Source organism: Anopheles merus, chromosome 2R (assembly GCF_017562075.2).
Source record: "Anopheles merus strain MAF chromosome 2R, AmerM5.1, whole genome shotgun sequence".
NCBI classification, from domain to species: Eukaryota; Metazoa; Arthropoda; class Insecta; order Diptera; family Culicidae; genus Anopheles; species Anopheles merus.
Genome location: NC_054082.1, coordinates 40,622,112 through 40,644,941, shown reverse-complemented (window position 1 = coordinate 40,644,941; position 22,830 = coordinate 40,622,112). Strand labels below are relative to the sequence as shown.

At 42.7% G+C, this 22,830-nt stretch overlaps 1 protein-coding gene across 26 annotated transcripts in view; it reads right to left on the bottom strand.

Moving 5' to 3' along the window:
* The window catches only part of LOC121588473 (basement membrane-specific heparan sulfate proteoglycan core protein), a 96,574-nt gene that overhangs the window by 26,063 nt on the left and 47,681 nt on the right, over positions 1-22,830 (bottom strand). For 12 of the 26 annotated variants that reach the window (XM_041906450.1, XM_041906464.1, XM_041906454.1 and 9 more), the window contains 9 exons: positions 6,384-6,491; positions 6,169-6,291; positions 3,994-4,116; positions 2,697-2,813; positions 2,344-2,486; positions 2,116-2,206; positions 1,382-1,525; positions 441-573; positions 33-118 (listed from right to left, as the gene is read on the bottom strand). In XM_041906450.1, coding sequence (XP_041762384.1) covers positions 33-118; positions 441-573; positions 1,382-1,525; positions 2,116-2,206; positions 2,344-2,486; positions 2,697-2,813; positions 3,994-4,116; positions 6,169-6,291; positions 6,384-6,491 — 1,068 coding nt within the window. Of the gene's footprint in view, positions 1-32; positions 119-440; positions 574-1,381; positions 1,526-2,115; positions 2,207-2,343; positions 2,487-2,696; positions 2,814-3,993; positions 4,117-5,458; positions 5,573-6,168; positions 6,292-6,383; positions 6,492-18,289; positions 18,759-22,830 lie in introns of all 26 variants that reach the window. The other 14 variants (XM_041906470.1, XM_041906471.1, XM_041906469.1 and 11 more) reach the window with 6 other exon arrangements.

The following is a 22,830-nucleotide window of genomic DNA, read 5'->3' as shown; positions in this document are numbered from 1 at the left end:
TAGAAAGTAATCCCCTTTTAATAGACACTTACTACACTCAAGCTCGTCACTACCGTCGCTACAGTGTGGCTCCCCGTCACAGATGTGCACCGACAAAATGCATTGCTTGTTCTTGCAACTGTTAAATTGCGTGCATGTGTGGACGATTGATTGTACAAATGATACGGGATGCAGACACATATATACAGGCACACATATATACACGTGGTGAATGGTGATCGACGCGAATCGTAGAACGAATACCAGGGAGATTGAGAAAATTCGGGAAGAGAAAAGAACAGAATGGTCAGCAATTATGTAAACCGTTTGCTTAGGATGTAGGCTAGCCAGCGGTATCCTCTCGATCCGATCGTGCCTATATCGCAAGGCATTATTCTGTGGGAGGCTTCTTGCGGTTAAAGGTAACCGGCACTGTCTACAGTAAAAAGCAGGTCACTTACTGGAACGCATCACCATAGCAAATGGCACAGTTTCGCTCATCGCTGCCATCCGAACAATCGGGAACACCGTTACAGTAGGCCTGCATCTCGTAACATTGGCCATCGCACGAGAACTCGTTCGAGCTACAGGGATCTATGATTATATACAGAATGTGTTGTAATTGTGTTGTTGGAGGACATTAATAAGCTCATAGATTGATCAGTTCGGAAATGTTTGCATTACTTTGCAATTACCGACAACCGTGCCGCTTACACTTTGCTATTTGCTTAGAGTTTTTTTTTATAAAGCAAAAAGTTATTATTTGCATTAGTGTTTATATATCATTAAAATGAAGTTGTTAGGAGGTCTCCAATTTGCAACTGAGCATGGTGAGGATGGTGTGTTGTTTTAGTAGAATCAATTAACCATAAGCAAGCCAGAAGATGTGTGATTAGCTTACATTAAAGCTCAACGATACCGTAAGGCACAAACCTGCACGTGAGTTGTATTAGTGCATTTATAATACTAATGAGTGCTATTAAAGTAATTAAAACATCAGCTGAAGTTCAGTTGAAGGTAAATGTTCGATGATTTGCATTTCCATTTCAATACAATCCGATTAAGGGATGGTCTGAGTTTTACGAAAAGCTGCAAAGTTGTTTGCTGTGTTGGCATGCAGTTGATGAGAAAGTTGAAGGTAACGTAAGAAAGTTGAAAGTAGAGTAGGCAACCTTTGGCATTAAATTGTTAAACCTAACCATTGAACTGATGCACTAAGATACCGGAAAACAACCCATATACAAAACAACCGAGCTCTATTCATACCAATCAACTAATCACCCGTTATAGTGAGGCATACGCAAATTAATTAACTATCCCTCAAAACTTTAGTGGTGTAGAGGACGAAGGAAGTTACTGCAGTGTAATGAAAGTGAGGGGTGGGGAAAACATTCTTCTATACCCGAATTGCAGCCAGTCTCGTCGGATTCATCGTGGCAGTCTACAATGCCATTGCAGTGTTTGTAATCCGCAATACAAATGCCGTCGTTACATTCAAACTGACCTTGGCCACAGCGAGTCAGTGATTTGATTGGTGGGTTGTTGTCTACGAGAAAATGCGAGGTGTGATGAGAATTGTTGGCAGGAGAAAGATTTGTTGAATTACGCAGAATGATTTTGAGCCCTGTTTTGTTGCATTATTTCTTCGGAAGTCAAATAAACTAAATCACAGTACAGTGTAGCCGAGATAATAGGCATGTGTGGATTTCAAATTTTACACTCTAATCGTGTTTTGTCGTGTATCGCAACACATGGAGAGGTCTGTAAACAATCTTGTACATTGGGTTTGGTTAAAGTGGTTTTCATACTCAATGATTGGAAGGACGCATCGAATACAAGCACACTTGCGGACAGCTACAGCGCACACAACGTTCACGTATAAGCCAATTAGCATGTATGCACAACATGAAACAATACATATGACATAACAATATGGCACGAAGATGATAGGGAACATTCAATTTTGGGCATAAACAATAAAATGTGTTTACAAACAGACACAGGGGAAAGGAAATGAGTGGGAGCGTTTAGACTTCTTGATGCGCATTGTACTTGAAAGGGGCAGTTTTTAGCCCATTGAATTGGCTGTTACTCGATGTCGCTATTCGACGGCATCATCCCCTGGCCCATACTTACCACAGTCCATTTCATCCGTTCCGTCTTCGCAATCCTTTCGATCATCACACACGAGCGTTTTGGACACGCAGCCCCCGTCGTAGCAAGTGAACTGATGCGACGAAAATAATTTGGTAAAACAAAAAATAATAACAATTTATATTAAATAAAAAAAAAATAAACAAAATGAAACAACAACAATCAACATAACAATCTCGATGTGTAAAATTCGACCAAAAAATGTTTTACCTCGTCTGGCATACAGGTATAATCGCCACAGACTGAATCGGTTTCGTCGGAATTATCACCACAATCGTCAATATCGTTGCACGTGAAGTCCTTCGGGATGCAATTCCCATTATTGCAATGGAACTCATGTTCACTGCATCGACCTGGGATGTGAAAAATGGCGAAAAACAAAGGAAAAACGAAGATAACGAATGAACTAAAGCATGTAAATAATAATTGATTATACTGAAAAGAAAATTAAATCCGTTTGGAGTTATCTTTCTCCGCTCAATGACCATTTCAACCAACACTGCAGGAACTACTTTGTAGAAAGTAGGCGATTTGATTGAGCCCCCTGTGGGCTGAAAACATACTTGTAAAGTTACATCCCCGCTCATCCGAGCGGTCATTGCAATGGTTAACGCGATCGCAACGCTGGTACATTGGGATGCAGAATCCGTTGTCACATCGGAACTCGTGCGCGGTGCAGTCTGCGACGTTTCGTTGAAGCGGATTGGCAGTTGAAGCGTGTTTCGTGCAAACATCGATGCACCAGGCGTTTCGTTTCGTTTTTGTTGATGGAGGTGGTTTGCGTCGGGTGATGAATTTGCGTAACAAATCATGCGAGCATGCAAATAAATAGTTAGCAGTTTACCAGTGGAAGAAAAACCGGGGGAACAGGAAGAAACAATGCAACGCACTGATTAGTGGCGACGTCGCTAAACGATATTTTTTAATCAGGGAAAGGTTCCGAATTCCGACACCTGTATTGGATCTAGTCCAATCTAGAGTAGCCGAGTGAGAAACGAGTGTTAATGAGAATCAAGCGGACGAGTGTATTAGTCACGTAGGACAAACGAAAAAAATGATATTTCACATTGGAGGAATTTTGATGAATATATTGTTAGAATTTATATTGTTTATTGATGAAATGAGATTTATGTTTGTTATGATAAATTCTGGGATATTTTTCTTCTATGATGGTGTTGTAAAAATGTGTAGATATAGTAATTTAAGGGTTATTTGTTAATGATAAATCATCCATTCTAAATGGCAGGTTTAGTTCCAAATGATTATCAAATTTAACAATGAATGTAAAGATTTTCTTAGGATTGTTTTAAAAATAATCTTTGATAATCTTGGTTTTTGTCTCATAGTTGTTTCAAACTTAAATAATTTATAAAAACCTATTGCTCGAAAAAGAAGGTAGGGTAAATTTACTGCATCTTAGAAAAAACTCAATTAATACCGAAGAAAGCTTTGATAACTTGTTGCTGTCTTTCTGCTTTTGTTGTTGAAGCAAGTTAAAGCATGTAGAGCAAAGGCATTTAAGTACAATGTTTGGGAAAACTTTTCCAGTAAAACAAACGCTTACGATTAAAATACAATAAAATATTAGCATACTTGCTTATAAAAGCTAACCCTGCACCATGATGTAAGTAAATCGATCTCAAATCATAACTAACCAAAGAAAGCTAATAAGTAACTCGAACGTTTTTCATCAATGCATTTCACACATAAAACACAAAACACACACACGCATACACACAGGGGAAACGACACAAGACAGGAGAACGAACGCTTCTTGCGCCAGGGACACAAACAGGGATGGCAGCAGCTAGGATGGGAGTGTGTGAGCTGGAGGTGAGGGAGTGATCTGGATGCACTTACCACAGACCTGCTCATCGGTTCTGTCCAAGCAGTCGTATACCTTATCGCACCGCTTCTCTATCGGTATGCATCTTTTATCCCATCGACACTGAAACTCGTAGATCGAGCACTTGTCCCGTTGGGCTAAAACAAGGGGGTTTCGTTTCGGGTACATTAGTGAGTGGAAGTGCGTTCGAAAAAAGGGCCAAAGGTTGTAGTGCGGTCCGTGTCTTTTGTGTGTGGAGTTTTTCGAAGAAATAAAAGATGCGCAAAATGACGCAAATTCTTTTGGGTGGGAAATAGTAGAACTCATACTTGAAGTAAAAGTGCACGAAATGCACTGGCAAAAGAGGTGGTTTGGTTTCAATTTAAAGGGCGTTTGAACGAATAATAATAAAAAAACAGTTGCACAAAACAGACGTGACGATGAAGAAGAAGACAGCCGCCCATGGTAAAATCAGAAACTCATTAAACAAACGCGTATCAAAACGTCGCATTTCAATCAACTCTCTGGCAGCGCGGATCATCAATCGCACGCTTTCGTCGATAGAGTCGCAATGTCACGCACCTGCGAAAAACCTATTAGCTTTCGAAACACGAAAGTCAATTAATATTTTTCCTTCCGAGCTGCGAATGGTTGCATGTTTTTTTGGGGAGTGCAAATTTAAATCAGGAAGGAAAGAGGAAGGAATAAAAATCATTGATCGGGAGAGACACAACATCAAGCTCGCCAGGGGAAAACACAGCGCAAGCTCTAAAGCGTGTATCGCGTGGAAAACAAATCAAAGCATTTTGAATCCCTAACCCGAAGGACTTAAAATCGTGCAATTCAATCATGCAACGCGCCAGTCCCCTTCATCCCGCTCCCCGGGGCTACTGCTAGCATTAAGTATTGATCGAAGCAAAGTGAAAGCGAATAAGACGCGGGGCGCGGTAGGAGAGGTGAGATAGGACACCAGTGTCTGGACATGGTACCGTGAGTATCGCCATTATAACTGACACCACGTGAAGTCCTCTGTTTGATAGCGGCAAATGCTGGGAGACGCTGCAAAGGGACGAGTTGTTTGGGCGCTCTGAGTGTATATATATATATATGTGTGTGTGTGTGTGTGTGTGTGTGGTTATATTGCCTACGAGTCGGATCACTTTACCTGTTGTTCTGCTTACCAGCACCGGTCACTACTTTAACAGCAAATAGCATGCATACAAAAAGGGATACAAATCAAATGACACACTACGTGGTGGAGGAGCAAGAAAAGCAGACGGAGAGGGAGAGAGAACGTGCACCATTTTTCTCGCCCGAAGGGCATGCTAGCGAGTAACGTACGTGCAAGCGTGGTTAATGCAATGCTAATGATAGTACATCCCACAGGCAATCCGTGCCCATCCCTCCCCACCCATAACCAGCTACTACCGCAAACCGTACTTCTACTGTACTTCTACTACCAGCAACACTCTCCCCGGCGCTCTTCTACCCGATGCTTACTGGGACAGTTGCGTTCGTCGGAAATGTCGTCCGGACAGTCGATGTTGCCGTCACACTTTTGCTCCAGCGGAATACACTGCCCATAATCACACTGCCAGGTGTTTCTCGGGCAGGCTGTGATCGAGATGTAACCGGGCGGACGCCATAATTCAGGTAGGCATGTGGAGAACGTTTGTAAACAGACACGCGAGAAATTTAGAACCATATTTTTACGCGAGGAAACACCTCGAGGAAACTCAACAAAAAACGCGAACAGGAAAGGAAAAGTTAAGCGTCAAGCAAAACAGACACCTACGACACTCATCCTCGTCAGCGTGATCCCGAGGACAGTCGACCTTGCCGTCGCAGCGACCGAGTATCGATACGCACGACCGGTCCCCGCAGGTGAACTTGCCTAACGGACAGAAGGTGGCTTTTTCGCCCTTTCCTTGGTAGCAATCCCGACCCGGTTTTGTGTGTGTCGGTTAGCAGAGCAGCATGCGAAAAATAGGGAGGGAAAGGTTAGCAGACGTTATGTTGTGTGAGTATGTGTTTTTGGTCATGTTTGTTGTCGATTAACGGATGTCTTAAGCACAGCGTCTTCAGCCTCTCAGAAGAAACAATTATGCTCTAGAGAGGAGGCGATTCTTAGGTGTCGTATGGCCCAGGGAAGGATACAACCCTGAAAGAGTGCAGTGTGGGGAAAACGAAATCGTTACATTAGCGCCTACCTTCGCATATTTCATCCTCGCCATCCGAACAGTCCCGATGGCCGTCACAAAAGGCTTCCTTCTGGATGCAGGTATTATCCGATCGGCACAGGAACTCGCGCGATTCATCACACTCAACAATTCCTAGTTTTGTGGTCGAGCAGTAGCAGAACACGATTGAAATTAGTATTCGAAATTGTTTTGTAGCCGAAAAAAACGGACCACGGACAACTTACCACAGTCCTGTTCGTCTTCGCCTCGTGAACAGTCCGCCACACCGTCACACTGTCTGTCCTGATCGATGCATCGACCATCATCGCAAGTGAACTCGTTGGAAGTGCATTCTGAAATAATAAGGTGCGGAACAAAAACACAAAGAACAGTTCAGTTAAAACAAATCCAATGAAATGGTAGACGATGTTTTCGCCAAGTGGAAAATAAGAACAACAACGATAGCTTGGTTGCTCTAGCCCGTTTGCTACGTGCCCCGTGTGTCGTGCCAGTCTTTAGATAGCTTATGGATATGATATGGTTTTACCATTCGCTCGTAGATCGCTCGCCAAACGGAACGTTTATGGCCAGCGCCGGAAAGCTACAATCAACAGCAGCGCTAGCATAACCGATTATACATTCAGCTCCTGGCGTAACCCCGGACACACAGCACACTAAAGAGGGTTGATTTTTCGAGCTGATTCTTATCTTGTTTTTGTTTTTGCTCAATTTAGTCCCGCTTCCGTTTGGCGTCAGCCAGTAGAAAGGGAGGATTTTCCGAGGATTATGAGTGTAGAATAGTAATAGGAATAGAAGATGGTCGACTGCAAAGCGTTGGCACTTGGTTAGTCCACTTTTGGTGAGTGGTTTACATGGTGGGAAGTAAAAGGATTCGTTTTGCACTTGTTTTTGGATAATATGCTATGTATTGAGCTGTGACTCAATTGAAGCTGATCATTTATGTATTGTATGCTTCTTTAACAGTCGCAAACGTTTTGTAACATGCTGTTTAGAAGGAACATATTTACTAAAAAACATTGCACATCATTAAGGTTACTTTGTACATCTAGCTAAGGATGGCAACCGAAGTAAATTACATCATCATGTGCCGGTGCTGTTGCACTTGAATAAAGGGTTCCACCCCTGACCCAATATTTCATGGAGGGCAAGTTCACGCAATGCTACAACATGCTAATTGTTGATAATTGAAGCTTCGATACTTATCAATGCGATTGCCACAATCGCAGATGAGTGCACTAAATTGGCACTGAACCATTGGGGTGGCTGTATAAAGAATAAAGTAAATGGTGCACTTGGTTCACAAGATATATGCAAAATTGAAAGTGAGAAAATTGAGCTTGTGAGGAATTTAAAATGTTTCGATCATTGAGGGTGTTCGAATTGATGGCATCAATTCTAGTGAAACTACCCTCAGATGGCGATATGCATAGGGATGACTTTAAGATTGCAGATTGAAGACGATAGCTAAGCCATTGATGAGCTGTGATGTATAACTGACTTCAATACAGTATTTGAACTGAAGCTTTATCATTTGTTTATATTAATAACTTAGAAAATAGTCAACTTGATTTGCTCCAATAATGTCCCTTAGGCATAAATATTTTCCTTAGCAAACGCTATACCAATAGCCTTCTAGAGAAACATTAATAAATGTACATTATGAATTGCTGAGCGAAATGATGACCGTACATCATTATTCTCTAATTAAATGAGTTCTAGAAACAGATAGATTTTTTTACAGCAGAAGGTGTATTTTGTGAAATTAATAACACTGCTATCCAAGATTAGTGAATTGAAGAAACCAGCTACTACCATTTCCAACAATTGAGCTTCACTATCACTGCATCACCAAAGAACCAGTTCATCAAATATTACTTAATACATCAACTTTAAAAAAGACTGGTTCTACTAAACTCATATGAAACTAGATTAACCTAAATATACTCGTGACGATGCTCGACAGCATCCGATTAAATTCGACAGTTACTTGACAAGCGGCCACACGTGCGCTGGTCACCATGGGTAGTAGGAGTTGGGCAGATAAAGTGTTTCTGGCAAAAACAAAAACAACATAAACAAGCGAATGACCAAACGATGGGCGATGGGATACTCTGCTTTTTCTCCCCTTCCACTCCCATCCATGCTATGGAGTGGTGAATACACACACTTTTCGCGTCAAGTGCACGGTTCCACTTTGGGAGCAATTCGATCCCGATTCGAGCAGGATTGTTTGTCGCTTCCAGTGGCGCTGCAGAAGTGGAAGTTGGTCTGTTGCTGCTCATCTGCCTTAGCCGGTTGTGTTACCATTGATATCTGATCCACGCATTATTTTTCACTCTTCGGTTCGATGTGCAGCTTTTTTTCTGCTCTTCGTTGAAGCTGAATGGAGTACCAGCGTACATCATGTACCTATAGTTCCTGCGAATGCTCGATTTACTATATTGTGCAGCATTGGCCGTGGGAGTCGGATCGCAGAGTGGGAAAAAATTTGGACAAAAATTCCATCTACAGCAGCACCGTGGAATCGCTTCAGCTCAAACTTCATTTCAACTCGATCCGTAAACTTTTTTTGCAGAAGGGATTTTTACTCCGATTTTGCTGTAGAAATCGTCCAGAATATTCTAAAATCCCCTTTCCTTCATCGCTCACAAAGCAGCGGTGCTGGAGCAGCTATGGTACCGATCGACCAAAACCCGCTCGTACCAGGAATAGCACGATATGGAGCATTGTAGTATACTTTCTAGCATGATGGAGGAAACCCTTGCAACGATACATCGAAAAGGAGCGCTGCAACCGTGTCTTCGAATTTCGAACCACGGTACCCGTTGCTGGTCGGACGGAATCGGACACCAGGTGAAAAGTTGTTTTGCCCGCTGCACGGAGCAGGTTTCGGGTTTAGCTGCATCGTAAAACATCGCCAGCATCATCCCGGTAGCATTCGACACGGTCGGATCGACATACGGGGGTAGGTTTAAAGCTAGGCATGTTGGAAGAAATGCAATGTACATCACCAAAGAGCATGCTCCTGGATGAAGCACAAATCGTTCGGTCAAAGAACCTTTGATTCCCAGCATAGAATGCATACATCGAGGCGATTCTTACCACGACCAGACCGTGGCGAGCATGGGAGCAATATCGTATCAAAATACAGTTAATGTTTGGAAGGAAGCAAGTCTTTTATTATTTTTCATCGATAGCGAAACGTAATAATTGGCGTACTGTGTGCGGAACAGCCGGGTCAGGAGGGTTTGATGCAATCGACTCGCATCCACCTGTTGTGTTGTTTTACGTCCACATTGTTTTGCCCCGTAACATGACCTTCGGTTGTGCCGAGTGTCGACGTCTACCGGGGATTTTCCATGAAAAGTTTAGCCTTCTTCACATCCGTCATGTAGATTGCAAAACTTCCACACCGGACGGCTCGGGTGGAACCGGAGGCGGTGTTGGCATTATCCAGCAACCGAATTTCAGGTTCGTATCCCGTTTCACGAGGAGGGAAAGTCAACTTGCATCGACAGCCGTATATCCGTATGTGTGGGGAGCTTTTACGGGAGCTCGGGTGCACTCAGAATGTTTGGAAGGTGCTCTCCAGTTCCACTTCAAACCGGCAATTCGTCGTGCCGTGCCGTAAGAATTAGATAAATACAGACGAAAGAGCAACACTACAGACGATGTAATTCAATCAAACCATAAACAACGACACAAAAAAAAAAAACAGAATAGATTCGCCAACACGCGGGATGTTAGTTTAGGGTTTTTTTTTGTGGTATTGTACGCCTTTGTTGCTGGCTGCTAATGTTCATCTCCTGTGTTACACGGGATCCTGCTTGCCAGCCGGTTGGTAGAGCCATGCTGAAATGTAATGGCAGTTTACAAACATGCTCGGGAGTAATGTGATATTGTTTGTGTTGACGAACAAATTGGCGTTACGCTTTAAACTTTTGATCAATTAGAGAGGGTTCCACTCTCCACACGGAGATTTATGTTACGCTCGTGAGATGTGTTATAGTACTGTGTAATGCATAATAATAATGTGAGAGTACTGCATCATTGTGTCAGAGAAATGGAAAACAGAATGGATAAAAGTAGTTGACCACTGATGTAAGAGAAATGTTTACCACTAATGTGAATCAAATAGAGCATAAGCAGAAACCATATCCATTAGCAGTGAGGAAATTAAACAGGATATTGAAAAAGAAACTTGGATCCATTGTTGTCGAACCACACATGGAGCTAATTTGTTTCGGTACCGTATTGCAACGAATGCATTGTGTCATCAACACGACTCATCAATTGCTGTTTCTTATTAAGTTAACTGAGCCGTGAGAAATGATACGGCCAACCAGGCCGTCCTTACGAGAAATAAAAAAAAAACTGAGCCATGAGGATTGTTTTTGTTATGAAAATCCTATTTTTCTATTCGATTGTTATGCACGACGCGTTGTTTTAGATAAAATAAACATTCTTTAATTAAAAATGCAAGATTTCTGATAAAAACTGTATATGTTTATGTTTCTGTGACTGCACACAAACATAACTGCATTCATTTCAGCTTTCTTCTATCAGTATCATGACGCACGTTAGGCAGAATATTAATATCATCATTTCAAACAGTTCTCAACGGTCAAGCACACTTTTCTTACGGTGCTCATTTCTTGTCTTGATTGATTGACTTAAAATATCGCTTACCCTAGCCACGCGGAACCGTTTGATGCTTTCGATAGGGTTCGATTAGAATCAGGCTGATTGTTATTCATCGCCTCAAGTGCAAACAAACTCGCGCTCTCGGGAATCGTCTCGAGAGTAGCTTTGCGTAGCCTTTACTTAACCTCGGTGTGGAGACTTAAATGCGTCACTTTGATTTTTTCCGACTCATCATCTTTCACCGTGACGGTGCGACAGCATCGATTTATGCTATCGCTAAAGGCAAACATTCCTGGACGCACTTTGAAGCGCATGGGTGGCTCACGTCCTCGTGCTAAATGTGTACCCTCGGCAAAAGTCGTGTGTGGCTTTGAGGGATGAAGGGAAGGTGCGAAGTATATACAAAAAAAAAACCGTTGAAAAAGCAGATTCCTTCTGATGGTGACGAAAGTGCACGTTATAACATGGAATAATTATCGCATTTGCTCGACCATGCTTTCATCTAGTTTCTTGTCGAGCAACTGTGTGTGTGTGTGTGTGTGTGTGTGTGTGTGTGTGTGTGTGTGTGTGTGTGTGTGTGTGTGTGTTGTGAGTGAATTGTTGGTTGAATAAGAGTAAGAGAAAGAAAGAGAGAGGAGACAGATAGAGAGAGGGACAGAGCATCAAACTTTGCTGACATTTGCATATCTGTCCGATGGAGTGCATCCACCTTCTACTACGCGTAGGCAGAGAATGATTCGCCGTTGAAGAAGATAGCACAAGGTTGGACAGTTAAGTTGTTGGACGAACGGTTTTTTCTACATTTAAAGTGTTTGAATTAAACAAAACTCCAAGGAATTTTTTTGAAAAAAATTAAGATAAATTGTTTGAATGTTGTTGTTAACTGACAGTTAATTTATATCAGTATTAACAATACTATTTACAACACTAGACAAAGTTTACAATCGTATTTTAATATGCAACTATATTTGGCCAGTTAAAATCAAAAGTATGTTCTGTCAAATCCGAAAACATCGAGCAATTTATTCCTATTTAATTCTAATCATTTTACAACGCGATCGGAATACCCGCTCAATCAATTGGTCTGTAAGTGAAATAGTAGAAACGCTCGTTTCTCCGTAGGCACAGATTTATGAATATTTGTCGTCTAAATTCATCCCACCATTCGACTGCAGCTCTAACGAGCGACGCGCACAAACATTTCATAGAAGGGACAAAAAACCTTAGCTAGTAGTTTCTGGATGAGGGGAAGCAACAAAAAAGAGCTCCTTTATTCGTTAAGTGCTTTCACGGCGGCAGCTTAAATGTCTACATTTATAAATCACATTACCGCTTCACATTACTCCCCAATGGTGGATCATTTTTGAGGTTAAAGGTTAGCATAAGTGAGGGTCTCATTTTCATGCCGTTCCCAGTAGTATCAAGCAAAATAAGCGAAAGAATGGAGAAATAGAGAGAGAGAGAGAGAGAGAGAGAGAGAGAGAAAAATCGGGCAATATTTAATGTCCTAACGTAAGGTTTCCTTTCCATGATTTGCGTGCGTCCATCGAGCATCAAGGATAGTAATGAGCAGCGGTAGTATCGATGTCAGTACGGTACGAGCAAACACGACATGGATCGGGACCGCTATCACACAAAACGGTCGCGAGGATGGAAACGATGGCAACGCTCGATAACGTGACTGTAAACAATTTTAGAGAGTATCAAATACATTTGTTTATGGACGGGCTAAATGCAAATCATAAAGGAGATTCGTTTGACGGTCCTCGGCTGTCGATTCGGCAGTATTCCACATTAGTAAATCGACCATCCATTAATCGAGCCACGATTATGTGCATCCGGTGGCCGCGGGTGGAGTGTGTCTTCAATAGGCAAAGCTAAAGCTGCCACAACTCAACGGGACGATTGGGAAGGATTATGAGCGTCTGCTCGGTAGGCCTTACTCGGTCTCGGGAAAATATTAGATTTTTTTGGTAGGAATAATTCGCCTACGATGATGTTGCCAGGATAAAGGGATAAAGGGGAAATCGACACGACGGCATGTTTACTATTCCGTCTCGTAATGGTGACCGCTTTCCCGGTCTAGACACCGGTGAGTCCTTGTCGGTGCGGTTTATTTTAATGAGTTGGTAGGAAACAGAGAGACAAAATGGGATTTAAAGCAATCGTAATCAAAGCAAGGGGCTTTTGTTTGTAATACATGCAACAAAATATGATTCGGCCCAAACTCAGGTAATGTGTTGCCAAAATAAACGAAACGTTCCAATGATCGTTTAGTCCAATTGGATCAAACTAGACTCCCACTTATATACAAAATAGACTCCCACTTGTATAGAGAGGGAAAGTAATTAGATAAAGTTGTATATTGTTGTTTTTTACCTTTCTTAGCAGCATGGATAACAAATGAATGTACCCAGCACACTTGTCTCGTCGCTGCAGATGCGTTCCGTTGAGTGGAGCCGTAGAATAAATATTAGATCATTGTTGTTAGATGTACGGAACATCTTCACAATACTTCTCCCGGTGGATGGCGGGACACCACACAGACTCAACATACCCAATCTACAGATTTCTTTTGCCAGTTCAACTGAGTCTGAAGCATAATGGGACATAGAACTGCATTTTCTATTAAATACGTGACCGAGTTTAGTCCACCGATCGTCGCCTTCGGTTGCACCCTCCGCGCAACAGAAACAGAATTGAGAACTAAAGCCGAAAGCATGCTGGGCTCTGCAGTACACCGGGCAGGGTAACAGTGTCAGTAAGACAGGTTGTCCATTATTTCCCCCAGCTGCCGAAGGGTGGTGAGCATCATTTGTATCACCTTCATCATCACCATCATCCACTCCCTGTTGAGTCGTTTATCTCGTTTTTTTCCTTTTCTGTCCCCCGATGGTTCTGTCTGGTGTGTTAATTCTCTTTCACTCACACATTTTGTCATCCTGAGCAGGATCGCTAAACGTGAGAAGAGTCTTTTTGTTGGAAAATTGATTCACACCAAGTTGTCCGTAGATATTGCTTTAAACATTTCGGGAATTATTTCTAGTAAATCATGGATGGGTAAGCTAGGAACACAATATTGTGTTGCTTAATTATTTGCATGAATTGAAGAAGGTCAATTAAACATAATATGTTTATTTTTTGATGGACTATCCACATCATTTTAGACGCTGATGGGATGTTGCTGGAAATACACCAATCATTTAACTACAAATTAACTCATTTCTTCTGGAAGAACATCCGTTTTCTGGCAGTCGCAAGAGGGACGGAAGCAAATTCTTAGTAATTTGATACATTATTTAGACTCAATTAGTTAAGATTTGTTTATAATCATTATTCAGCGCAACCCTTCCATTTGTTCTAGAGAAAGGCAAATGAAACATACCCGAAGACAGAAGATTTAAACAAAACCAAGAGGGAAAGTGAGTTGAGAAATCAAAACAAAGCTACCTTTTTCCTCTTTTCTGTTCGTAGGCACAGCGAAATGGAAGATAAATGCTCATTAGGGGATTTGTGTGACGAAAAAATGACGCAAACATTGTGTTAAAAATAAATGTAGCTTTTGTCACATTAACTCTTGCTTAAGAGAGACAAATATTCCATTTGAAAGAGGGTTGAATTAGATATTCAACAGCTCAAAGGCAAAAAATTTCTTGCGAAAAACTTCTATGCAAGTGTGATTCTGGAACTTATTAAAACGTAAATTAAAACCAATCCATCATTTATTTAGGAAATCAACTCTCAATTCCTGCCATTTCGTCTTGCATCACACCGACAGATAGCGCCATCAGATCTATACTAATGAAGAATTATTAACCCAACTGCATCACCAATGTCCGGCGTAAGCCGTTGATGGGTCGGTAAGTTTTGTGGGTGTCAATACGGAATCCATTAGCGGTTTTGACCAACTTTCCAACCGCAGAAATGATGCTGATATTTTCCATCTCCAGGACCTCAATGGGTCCTCACGTTTCAACTTTTTCCAATCTTTTCCTACGTCCACACCTGTCATCGGCATGTGCCCCGGCGGTTCACTTCCATCCCACTGCAGCTGAAGTTTCCTTTGAGCGATGAGAAGTTCGAAATTAGATCACGCTGCACATTTTATCCTCCTGCTCCCCGAACCACACGGCAAAAAGCAAAAAGCAATCCCATCAACCCATGCTACTACTCCGGCACTCGCTCCCCTCGGTCAACAGAACGGTACCGAATAGTGGGTTGAGTCGAAAATCTCCAGAATGCCGCGGGTGTGTAGTAGCGCTGCGCATGTATGAAGGAAAGAATGCTTCTCCCACCCACCGATGCCAACAAGTCCGTGTGAAAATAAATATTTTTCCACGTTCCACCCGACCACCCGATGGATGGAAACAACGAAAAATACCATCGGATCCAAATAGCGGTGATGAAGACGTTGATGACTGTGTCGTTGGATGGCGCGCGCGAAAGTTAATCATTTGTGTGAGAGGAGGTTGTTCTCCCTTCACGGCTGCGCTCACACTCACGAGCTCTAGCGACTGTAGGGGGCGCATCCTCGTATGGGATGTGACAAGGGGAAAGTGCATCCTACCGCACCGATTGTTGCTGCTGCTCTCCCGTTTCGGGTTTCAAAGACCGCCGAAACTGAAATAGAAAAATGTCAATTAGCTCCAAAATGCTAGGACCGAAGCATTGGTCCATGCATTCGCGGTGGAATTCAAATGTTCGCGCTGTGTCCATAAATGTGTCTGTGTGTCTCCATTCCTTCTTTTTTTCCATTCACTCTGTACCCTAATCGAACGTTATGCTCTGTATTCATGTTGGCGCCGTCAGTGATGAGATTGGGTTGAACGAGTAAACGAACAAGGAAAAAAGAATACAGAAGAAAAAATATGTTACAACACTAGAACAACAAATCTCTCTCTCTCTCTCTCTCTCTCTCTCTCTCTCTCTCTCTCTCTCTCTCTCTCTCTCGCTCCCGGTCATACACGATTTTAATGAAATGCGACAAATGGCGCGTTGAATCGGTATCGTTAGGTCATCAAATTGGCCGAACACACCGCGCGACACCGCACGTATGAAACATCCCTTTCCTTCTTCAAGTTCTTAGAGCATGTAAAATGACACACGAAAAAAAAAAACAACGACGATCACAAATTCACAACCAACGGGACAAATCCGCGGGGCGGAAAACAAATCGATCGGGAAGTCCAAAATCCATGTAACGAAAGTGTCGTTTCGGAACGCTCGTAAATGCAATACAGTGTCAGGGGGACACCAGGCATTGCCAGGAGTTAATCCGGTGTGTACAGGCAAGAAAAACAATTGTGTGTTGTGCCCGTGCTCTGCAGTGTCGAGATATTTTGACAGCTAGTGCCGTGCGTCGAGTGCAACGTGTGCGTGAAACTGGCTGCTGTGTGTGGCGCGGAACTGGACCACGCCGCGGTATTGTGCACGTGCGAGATTCGCTTGTGAGGCGCGTTGTGTGCGTCACCGAGGGGAATAGAATTCCCGTGAGCTGTTCGCCTATACCAAATGGCAAAAAAATTGCCAATTTTTTCCCCCGTGCAACTTTGCTGGTGTGGCACTGGGTGAGGAAAAGGAAAGAGATTTAATAAAAACGTGGCACATTTTTAATTGAATACGGCGTTTAGGGGGGCTTTTTTGTGCCCGTCTCAGTGTGACGCGAATCTGTTTAATCGTGGAGTGACTGTGTTTCATCGGAAAAGAGGGTTTCTTTTGATCCACCGAGAGCAAACACCAGGTGCGGCACACCAATGAGTGCCACTAGCTGGGATCGGTATGTTTTTTCCACTATCTCCTGTTGCATTGTTGTGCAGAGTCAGTCAGGCACGCAACCAACGCTGTCATAATTAATGGCTTAATGCTAGTTTTGTTTACATTTGCAATTATCTTGAACGGCAGAACAAATCATTTAAACAAAACAATCACGACCAAAAACTGTGCTGTGGTTTGAGGAACATTGATTGATTGTTGGCTCATGTTCCGACAACCAGCCCGGCGATAGAATTGCATTGAATTATTCATTCTGCGTGTACGCTGAGTGCACACGGCAGGTTGAGCCTTTTACCGAGACTTCGCTCTGGGGCGAGAGTTACACGGGCATACTGCATCCAAAAATAGGATGCAATTGAAGGGAACTGCACCAGTGCACCGTTTCGTCGATGCGCGTTTGGGCTGCCGCCCAGTGATGTCACGCTGCGTTTGCAGAGAAGGTGTTGAGATTAGTGCAATAAAAATTGAACACAACCAGCTGGCAGATGTTGGCAGGTTGTTGGCGCTCCGGAAAGAATGTGCACGTGTGCAAACACAATCGAATGGAGGTGGATGGAGTCCCTAAAATAGCTCTGACAAAGCTACCGGGTGTGCTCCGCAGAATGTATTTCCGTCATGGGCAGTAACAGCGAACACTGCATAGTTTCTGGTTTAACTAAGCGGTTCATTTGATAGAACTGTGTCTGTGTCGGCACCTTTTCATTTTCTTCTTTCTCAGCAAAACAACAGACGTAGGATATATATGATAGGAAAATATTGTACAGGAAAACATTTTTTGTACGGACAAGTCAAATTTAAAACACTGTGAAGATCATTAACGATTTATACAAATGTGCGAAGATCAAATTTGTTTCTTCTACTACCTCTTATGTCTGATTTTATTAATTTTTTTTATGTCAGACATTTTAAACGTTGCTTTCAGTTCAATTACACAATAAATGTTTTGTCTTTCAAAAGAACATGCATAATTAGTTTGGAGGAAAAAACGCATTCGTCATAACAAACATGTTTGCCGTCTCACAACACTGTTTACGGATACTGGCGTTATCCGGATACTAGAGTAAAGGGCTGGTTATGTGTATACAAAGCGTGGCGAAGTGCAACCATTGTACTCATAGGTGCAGTAAGGTGCGCCTGAAAACTATTCTTATTTTGTATATAAACCTTTTCTTTGACATCGCTATTGCGCATAAATGTTGAATTCGCCATGCCCTTTTTTAATGCACTAGCTATCAGTGATTTTTTTTAACCCATAAAGTTCCGAAAGAAAATTGATTCTAGTTTGGTATTACACGAGCAAGTGCATCACTCAGTCACACTTGAATTTCTTGGTATTTTTAGTAGATTGAGCCTAGTTGTGCGATGTAGTATATTTTGTTTGCCTAATTTAAGTTAGACTAGATTACTGTTTTATTTTTGATAATTGCACAACATTTTTTATTTTGTATAAAAGTAGGAAAAGATAAAAGTAATTTTGATTATTTTTAAAGTATTTTTTGACACATTTTTCGCTTCTTTCTCTAGGCAAAAAATGGTGATTATATTTTAAAGCCAAGCATACAGTATTTCTGTCCCAATTCATTAGAGGCCATTGAATTAAGTTATTTGTTCGTTTTATTTCATTTAAAGTGGATAATTTTTTAAATTTTATGTTTCGATATTATTAAAATTATGTGTGTGATCATTTTCCATGGTGTTCAATAAATATTCTTACCTTGTCCACTAGCGCGTTCTATGCTAACTACGAGAAGAACTGCCAGCCATAAGGCAGCTCGCGAGTTGGCAGAAAACATTTTACATCCACCGTAACGCACCTCTCGTCCCCGAGATTATCCCGAGAGTTGTCTCTTAATTTCTACTGGCTGTTTTGACGATTCACGTACAGATTGCGATATTATGTCGATGTAACGCTCGAAACACACATCAACACACACCAACACACCGTTTCACCAGGAGGCGGCGTTGTTGCTAATCTCCCGCCGCAGCAGGATCAACAGCAAACCAACACCACTCGGCTTTAAGCTGACCAGCAACAATCACTACTACTCGGCCTTTTCCTCCCTATCTACCCACCCAAGACGAGAACGGTACACTCACACCACACACGCCAGTTTTCTTCACTCCGTGCACTCACTCACTCGTTCCGGTACATGTTTGGGAAAGTTACAAGATTTTAAACGCTCCTAAAATAAACGTATCCATACGATGAGCAATAGGTCAGTTCGTCCGGGGCCGGTTAGGGTTGGGCTGATTTGACTATGCCAAGAACAACACGGCAGCAACGATGAGGTAATGGTTTTTAGCTCAACCGGATCGCTAATAGTTTGCCCTTCGGCTGCCTTGTCCCTTCGGTGCGATGTCGGCTGTGCCCAGTGCTGCTGGAGGTCGCCGGTCAATTAATATTAATAGTTTTCATTATTTACACAATTTTTAAGCGCACTAACGCTCCCTCTCTCACGCGCTTGTTGCCGGATGCTGCCCACTAGCTTACTGTGCTGTTCTTGTTGTTGCGTTATGACATGACATGATGCGTCCAGCAAGGAGCCAAATGGATCGAAAGTGAAGTACGGCGGGTAGGGATGTGGGTTAGCCAAGAAAATTAAAGGGATTCGTTAAGACTCGCCCTAATCCTGCCTCGCCAACGCAGACCAATCATCATCCTTTGCCAAAGAAAACCCCTCGGGAAAGCATAGAGGCTAGCGGCAAGAATTAACCAACAGCCAAACATCCTACGGGTGAGCGGACATCCGTCAACTCGTCAACTCGTTGTTTGCTGTCAGCGGTGTGGCCTTCCCGGAAGCAATGGATGCCTGAACGGAGGGAGAAGCAGCAATGCATGCGCTTCTAGATAATCTGTATTAATTTATCAACGTAGCTTTGGCTACGTCCGTCAAGCAAGCCAACAAACGTGCGCTATTCATTCTTCAAAGTAACAAACCGAACCCCTTCGAACCTGTTAAAGCACGGGCTGTGATGGACTGCGAGGGCCTAGCTTCCTAGTTCTCCCAGTCTTTTATGCAAAGCGGCCAAGTGTGGCAAATTGAAACGTATTTCTAAAGTTTGTATTGCTTCTTAATTGAGTAATTTATGATCGCACAAAACCGTGCTGATGTGTCGGCACTGGTCATCTGGGCGGTCCCTCGGCCACGATCGGGAGCGCCCTTATTGCAGTATCCAGTGCGATCGCTTCCGAACAGTCCACTGTGGTTGCACTTTTCCGGCCATTGACTGCCTGGGACCACCGCAGGCGACGTGGCTATGATCTCAGCGGCATGACCGATGTCGCCAAGCGCGGCATCGGAGGTCGGAGCACACAGAGAACAGACTGTGTGCGCTGGTGGTGCCAGTCCATTGCAAGCAAGTGGGCCGCGGGATGCATTGCCCCTATGTACGTGCCTGGTGGAGCAAACAAAACACTTTACCATGGCGCCCGATCTCAAACTCTCGAGTACTTGACCGATTGATCGATGCAAAATAACAGACGTCCGCCTTCTTGCACCCAGGACCCGGGGGGCCGGAAGACTTTGCAGCAAACGCTAGCAAAACAGTGAAGCGAATCACCGTGCGTCTTGTAATGTTTGGTCTATTTGCCATGCAAACTCATCCCGCCCCTGACTCTGGTTAGGGTTTTAAAGTTTCCCGCTCCCGATTTTTAAACCAACGCAGAAGCGCGCTGTCTTTCTTCCTACGCGCAACCACTGTTACGGCGCCTTCAAGTCAATTAATGTCCGCACGGCCATTAACTTTTTAATGTCATTACTTCCTGCCCTAGGATCCTGCACCGAGACGCATCGCACGGATGTGCGCCACACTTTACGCGCTATTTTGGGGGTTCTTCCGGCGGTGTGGCTCCTTTTATTTGCTTTCAACGTATCCTTTTTGTTCAAGGAGGGTAGGGATGCTATGTCTCATTTAGAAAAGATGGGAATTGTCTGTGTAGGGTAGAGAGTAAAGCTGATGAATATTTTTTGAAGCAGATCTTATTCCTGCCTTTCCTGTGTTGAATACAGTAACATTAGATAATCATTTGCGTCTTAAAAATGAATACAAAGACATTTTTTGTAATCCAAAAACACAGCAGTTAGATATAAAAAGAAGTGGTGTAGAAATACTTTATGAAATAATTATTAAAAATAATGTTCACGTAAAATAATTAACTCATATGACATTTCTTCGTACACAACGTCGACACAATAGTACATCTACTTCCGAAACAAGCGCACTTCCATCAATTTGAAAAGGAAATTGATCGGTAAATTAATTCGTAAAATGCATTTCGAACAAACTTTGTTGTAAGCCCATCCATCGGGATTGATGCAAGGTGACATCATTCCTCTTTTACCACGCGAACCACTTCTGGGTCAGATTTTTTTATACATATGCAAATTAATTGACGTTCTTTATGAAATTCATGACGATGATAGCATGGACATGATGCATTATTCTAATAGACAATTTCAATTAACAGTAATCTACAGAAGGACATGGTCGACCTGATGGTGGAAAGTTCCAGACAGTTGAAGCCAACATTGGAATTATTTTCTGTCGGTAGAGATGACAATGACGTAAATATATGCATTTAAATCGATCTACGTTAAAGGCCGCCAAATTTCATGTTTGTGTTCATCTTCGTTTGTAATGTATTTATGGCTAGTTTGAACAGCAAAAAGTAATAACAATAACCCTACAGCTGACCCTGCCGGCCGGAAGGATAGGGCAAACTGCTCACTATCAGACGGGTCTCGGGGCCAATGCAAAGCACATACATCATGTTAGCACACATCAATGGCTTGGCCCGCCGGTGTTGTATTGATTTTAATGGAGCACGGACGGCATATGGAGCCGCCGGCTGGGAAAGGATGCGGCCATGATCATCGCGTATGTGGTGGCGTTAAAATAAATATAACAATTCTAACCACAACAAAGTCCAAATCCGCGCCCTGCCAGTGGTGATACTTGAAGATGCTGATAGTGTGGCGGTACAATCAAGGATCGTCCCGAGGTCTCTCGTTCATTGAGATTTTTGCTGCGAGCCGATTGCAGCGTATTTCATTTTCATTTGCTTCTTCACAGTAAACCATTATTATTTTTTTTGCGTTCACTACCATACAGCGATCAGAGGTTTCGTGTGTTCTTATCGAGGCACCACATGTTGGTTTAAAAATTCCCCATTTTTACGACCATGTCCGCGCCCTGTAGGTTATCGGACAATGGGCGAGGACAGCAGAGACTATGCTGCGAGTCTTCACTGCTCCAATACGCAGGTTGTGTGCCTGAGATGTCTAGTTATTGCATGCATGAGCATTGAACTAACCACATTACCCCCCCATTTGTCCCCATTCCGGTGCAGTAATCAATTTTTTGTAAATTATGTTCTTAGCGACAAATTGGTTTCGATTTGTTGAAGTGATTTACATTCTGTGTGGGCATGAGTTACAACAAGGGAGGCCATACATTTATTACAAGTCTTGCTAAGAGGCAGCAAGATTTATCACCTTTGAGATATAAATGTTCTAGCAAAATAGGCATGTTAAACCATGTTTTGCCCTTTAAAAAAACCACCAACACAGTCACATTAGAAGCACATCATACGCGCTATGCACGCACACATATGTTGCGATCGTTTGCGTTACAGACAGTGTATTACTGCCAAAACAAGAGGAACCATTAGTGTGACGCGAATGGGAAGAAGGTGGAAAAAATCAAATTTCTTTCTCCCGCTTCTTTCACCTAGACAGGCAAGCCGTGAGTAAAAGCTTTCAGTGTTGGCATTTTCTGTTATGTTTTTTTTTTTTGGCTTATGTTGATGTTACATTTCTAGCGAAGAACGTTCCGTCTCCTCGCAAGAAAAAATAACCTAGCCCATAACATTCCCGTCGCTTCTGTTCCTCTCACACACACACAGCGGCTAAATCAGCGCCGCGCAAACAAATTGACAGAGAATTTAATAATTTTTTATCCAATTTTTCGTGGTAGCTCAAAGGCGGCTAAGTCGCAAGATGCAGCTTTGGATGAAGCATGAAAAACAAGAAAAACTCTGCCCTTGGAAACCCCCCCCCTTGTTTGGCCGTATGATGCTCGTTTAGTGCAAGATTTAGGTAAACACAAGAAAGTGTCAGAGTAATGTAAAGGACTGCTATCTGGAAAAGCTTTTCGAGTGCAACGATGATAAAATTTAACTTTTATGCACCGTTAGAAGAAAAAATCCTGCATATAAACAGCCTCTGGCCGTTGCCGTTAGAACGGATGAGAATT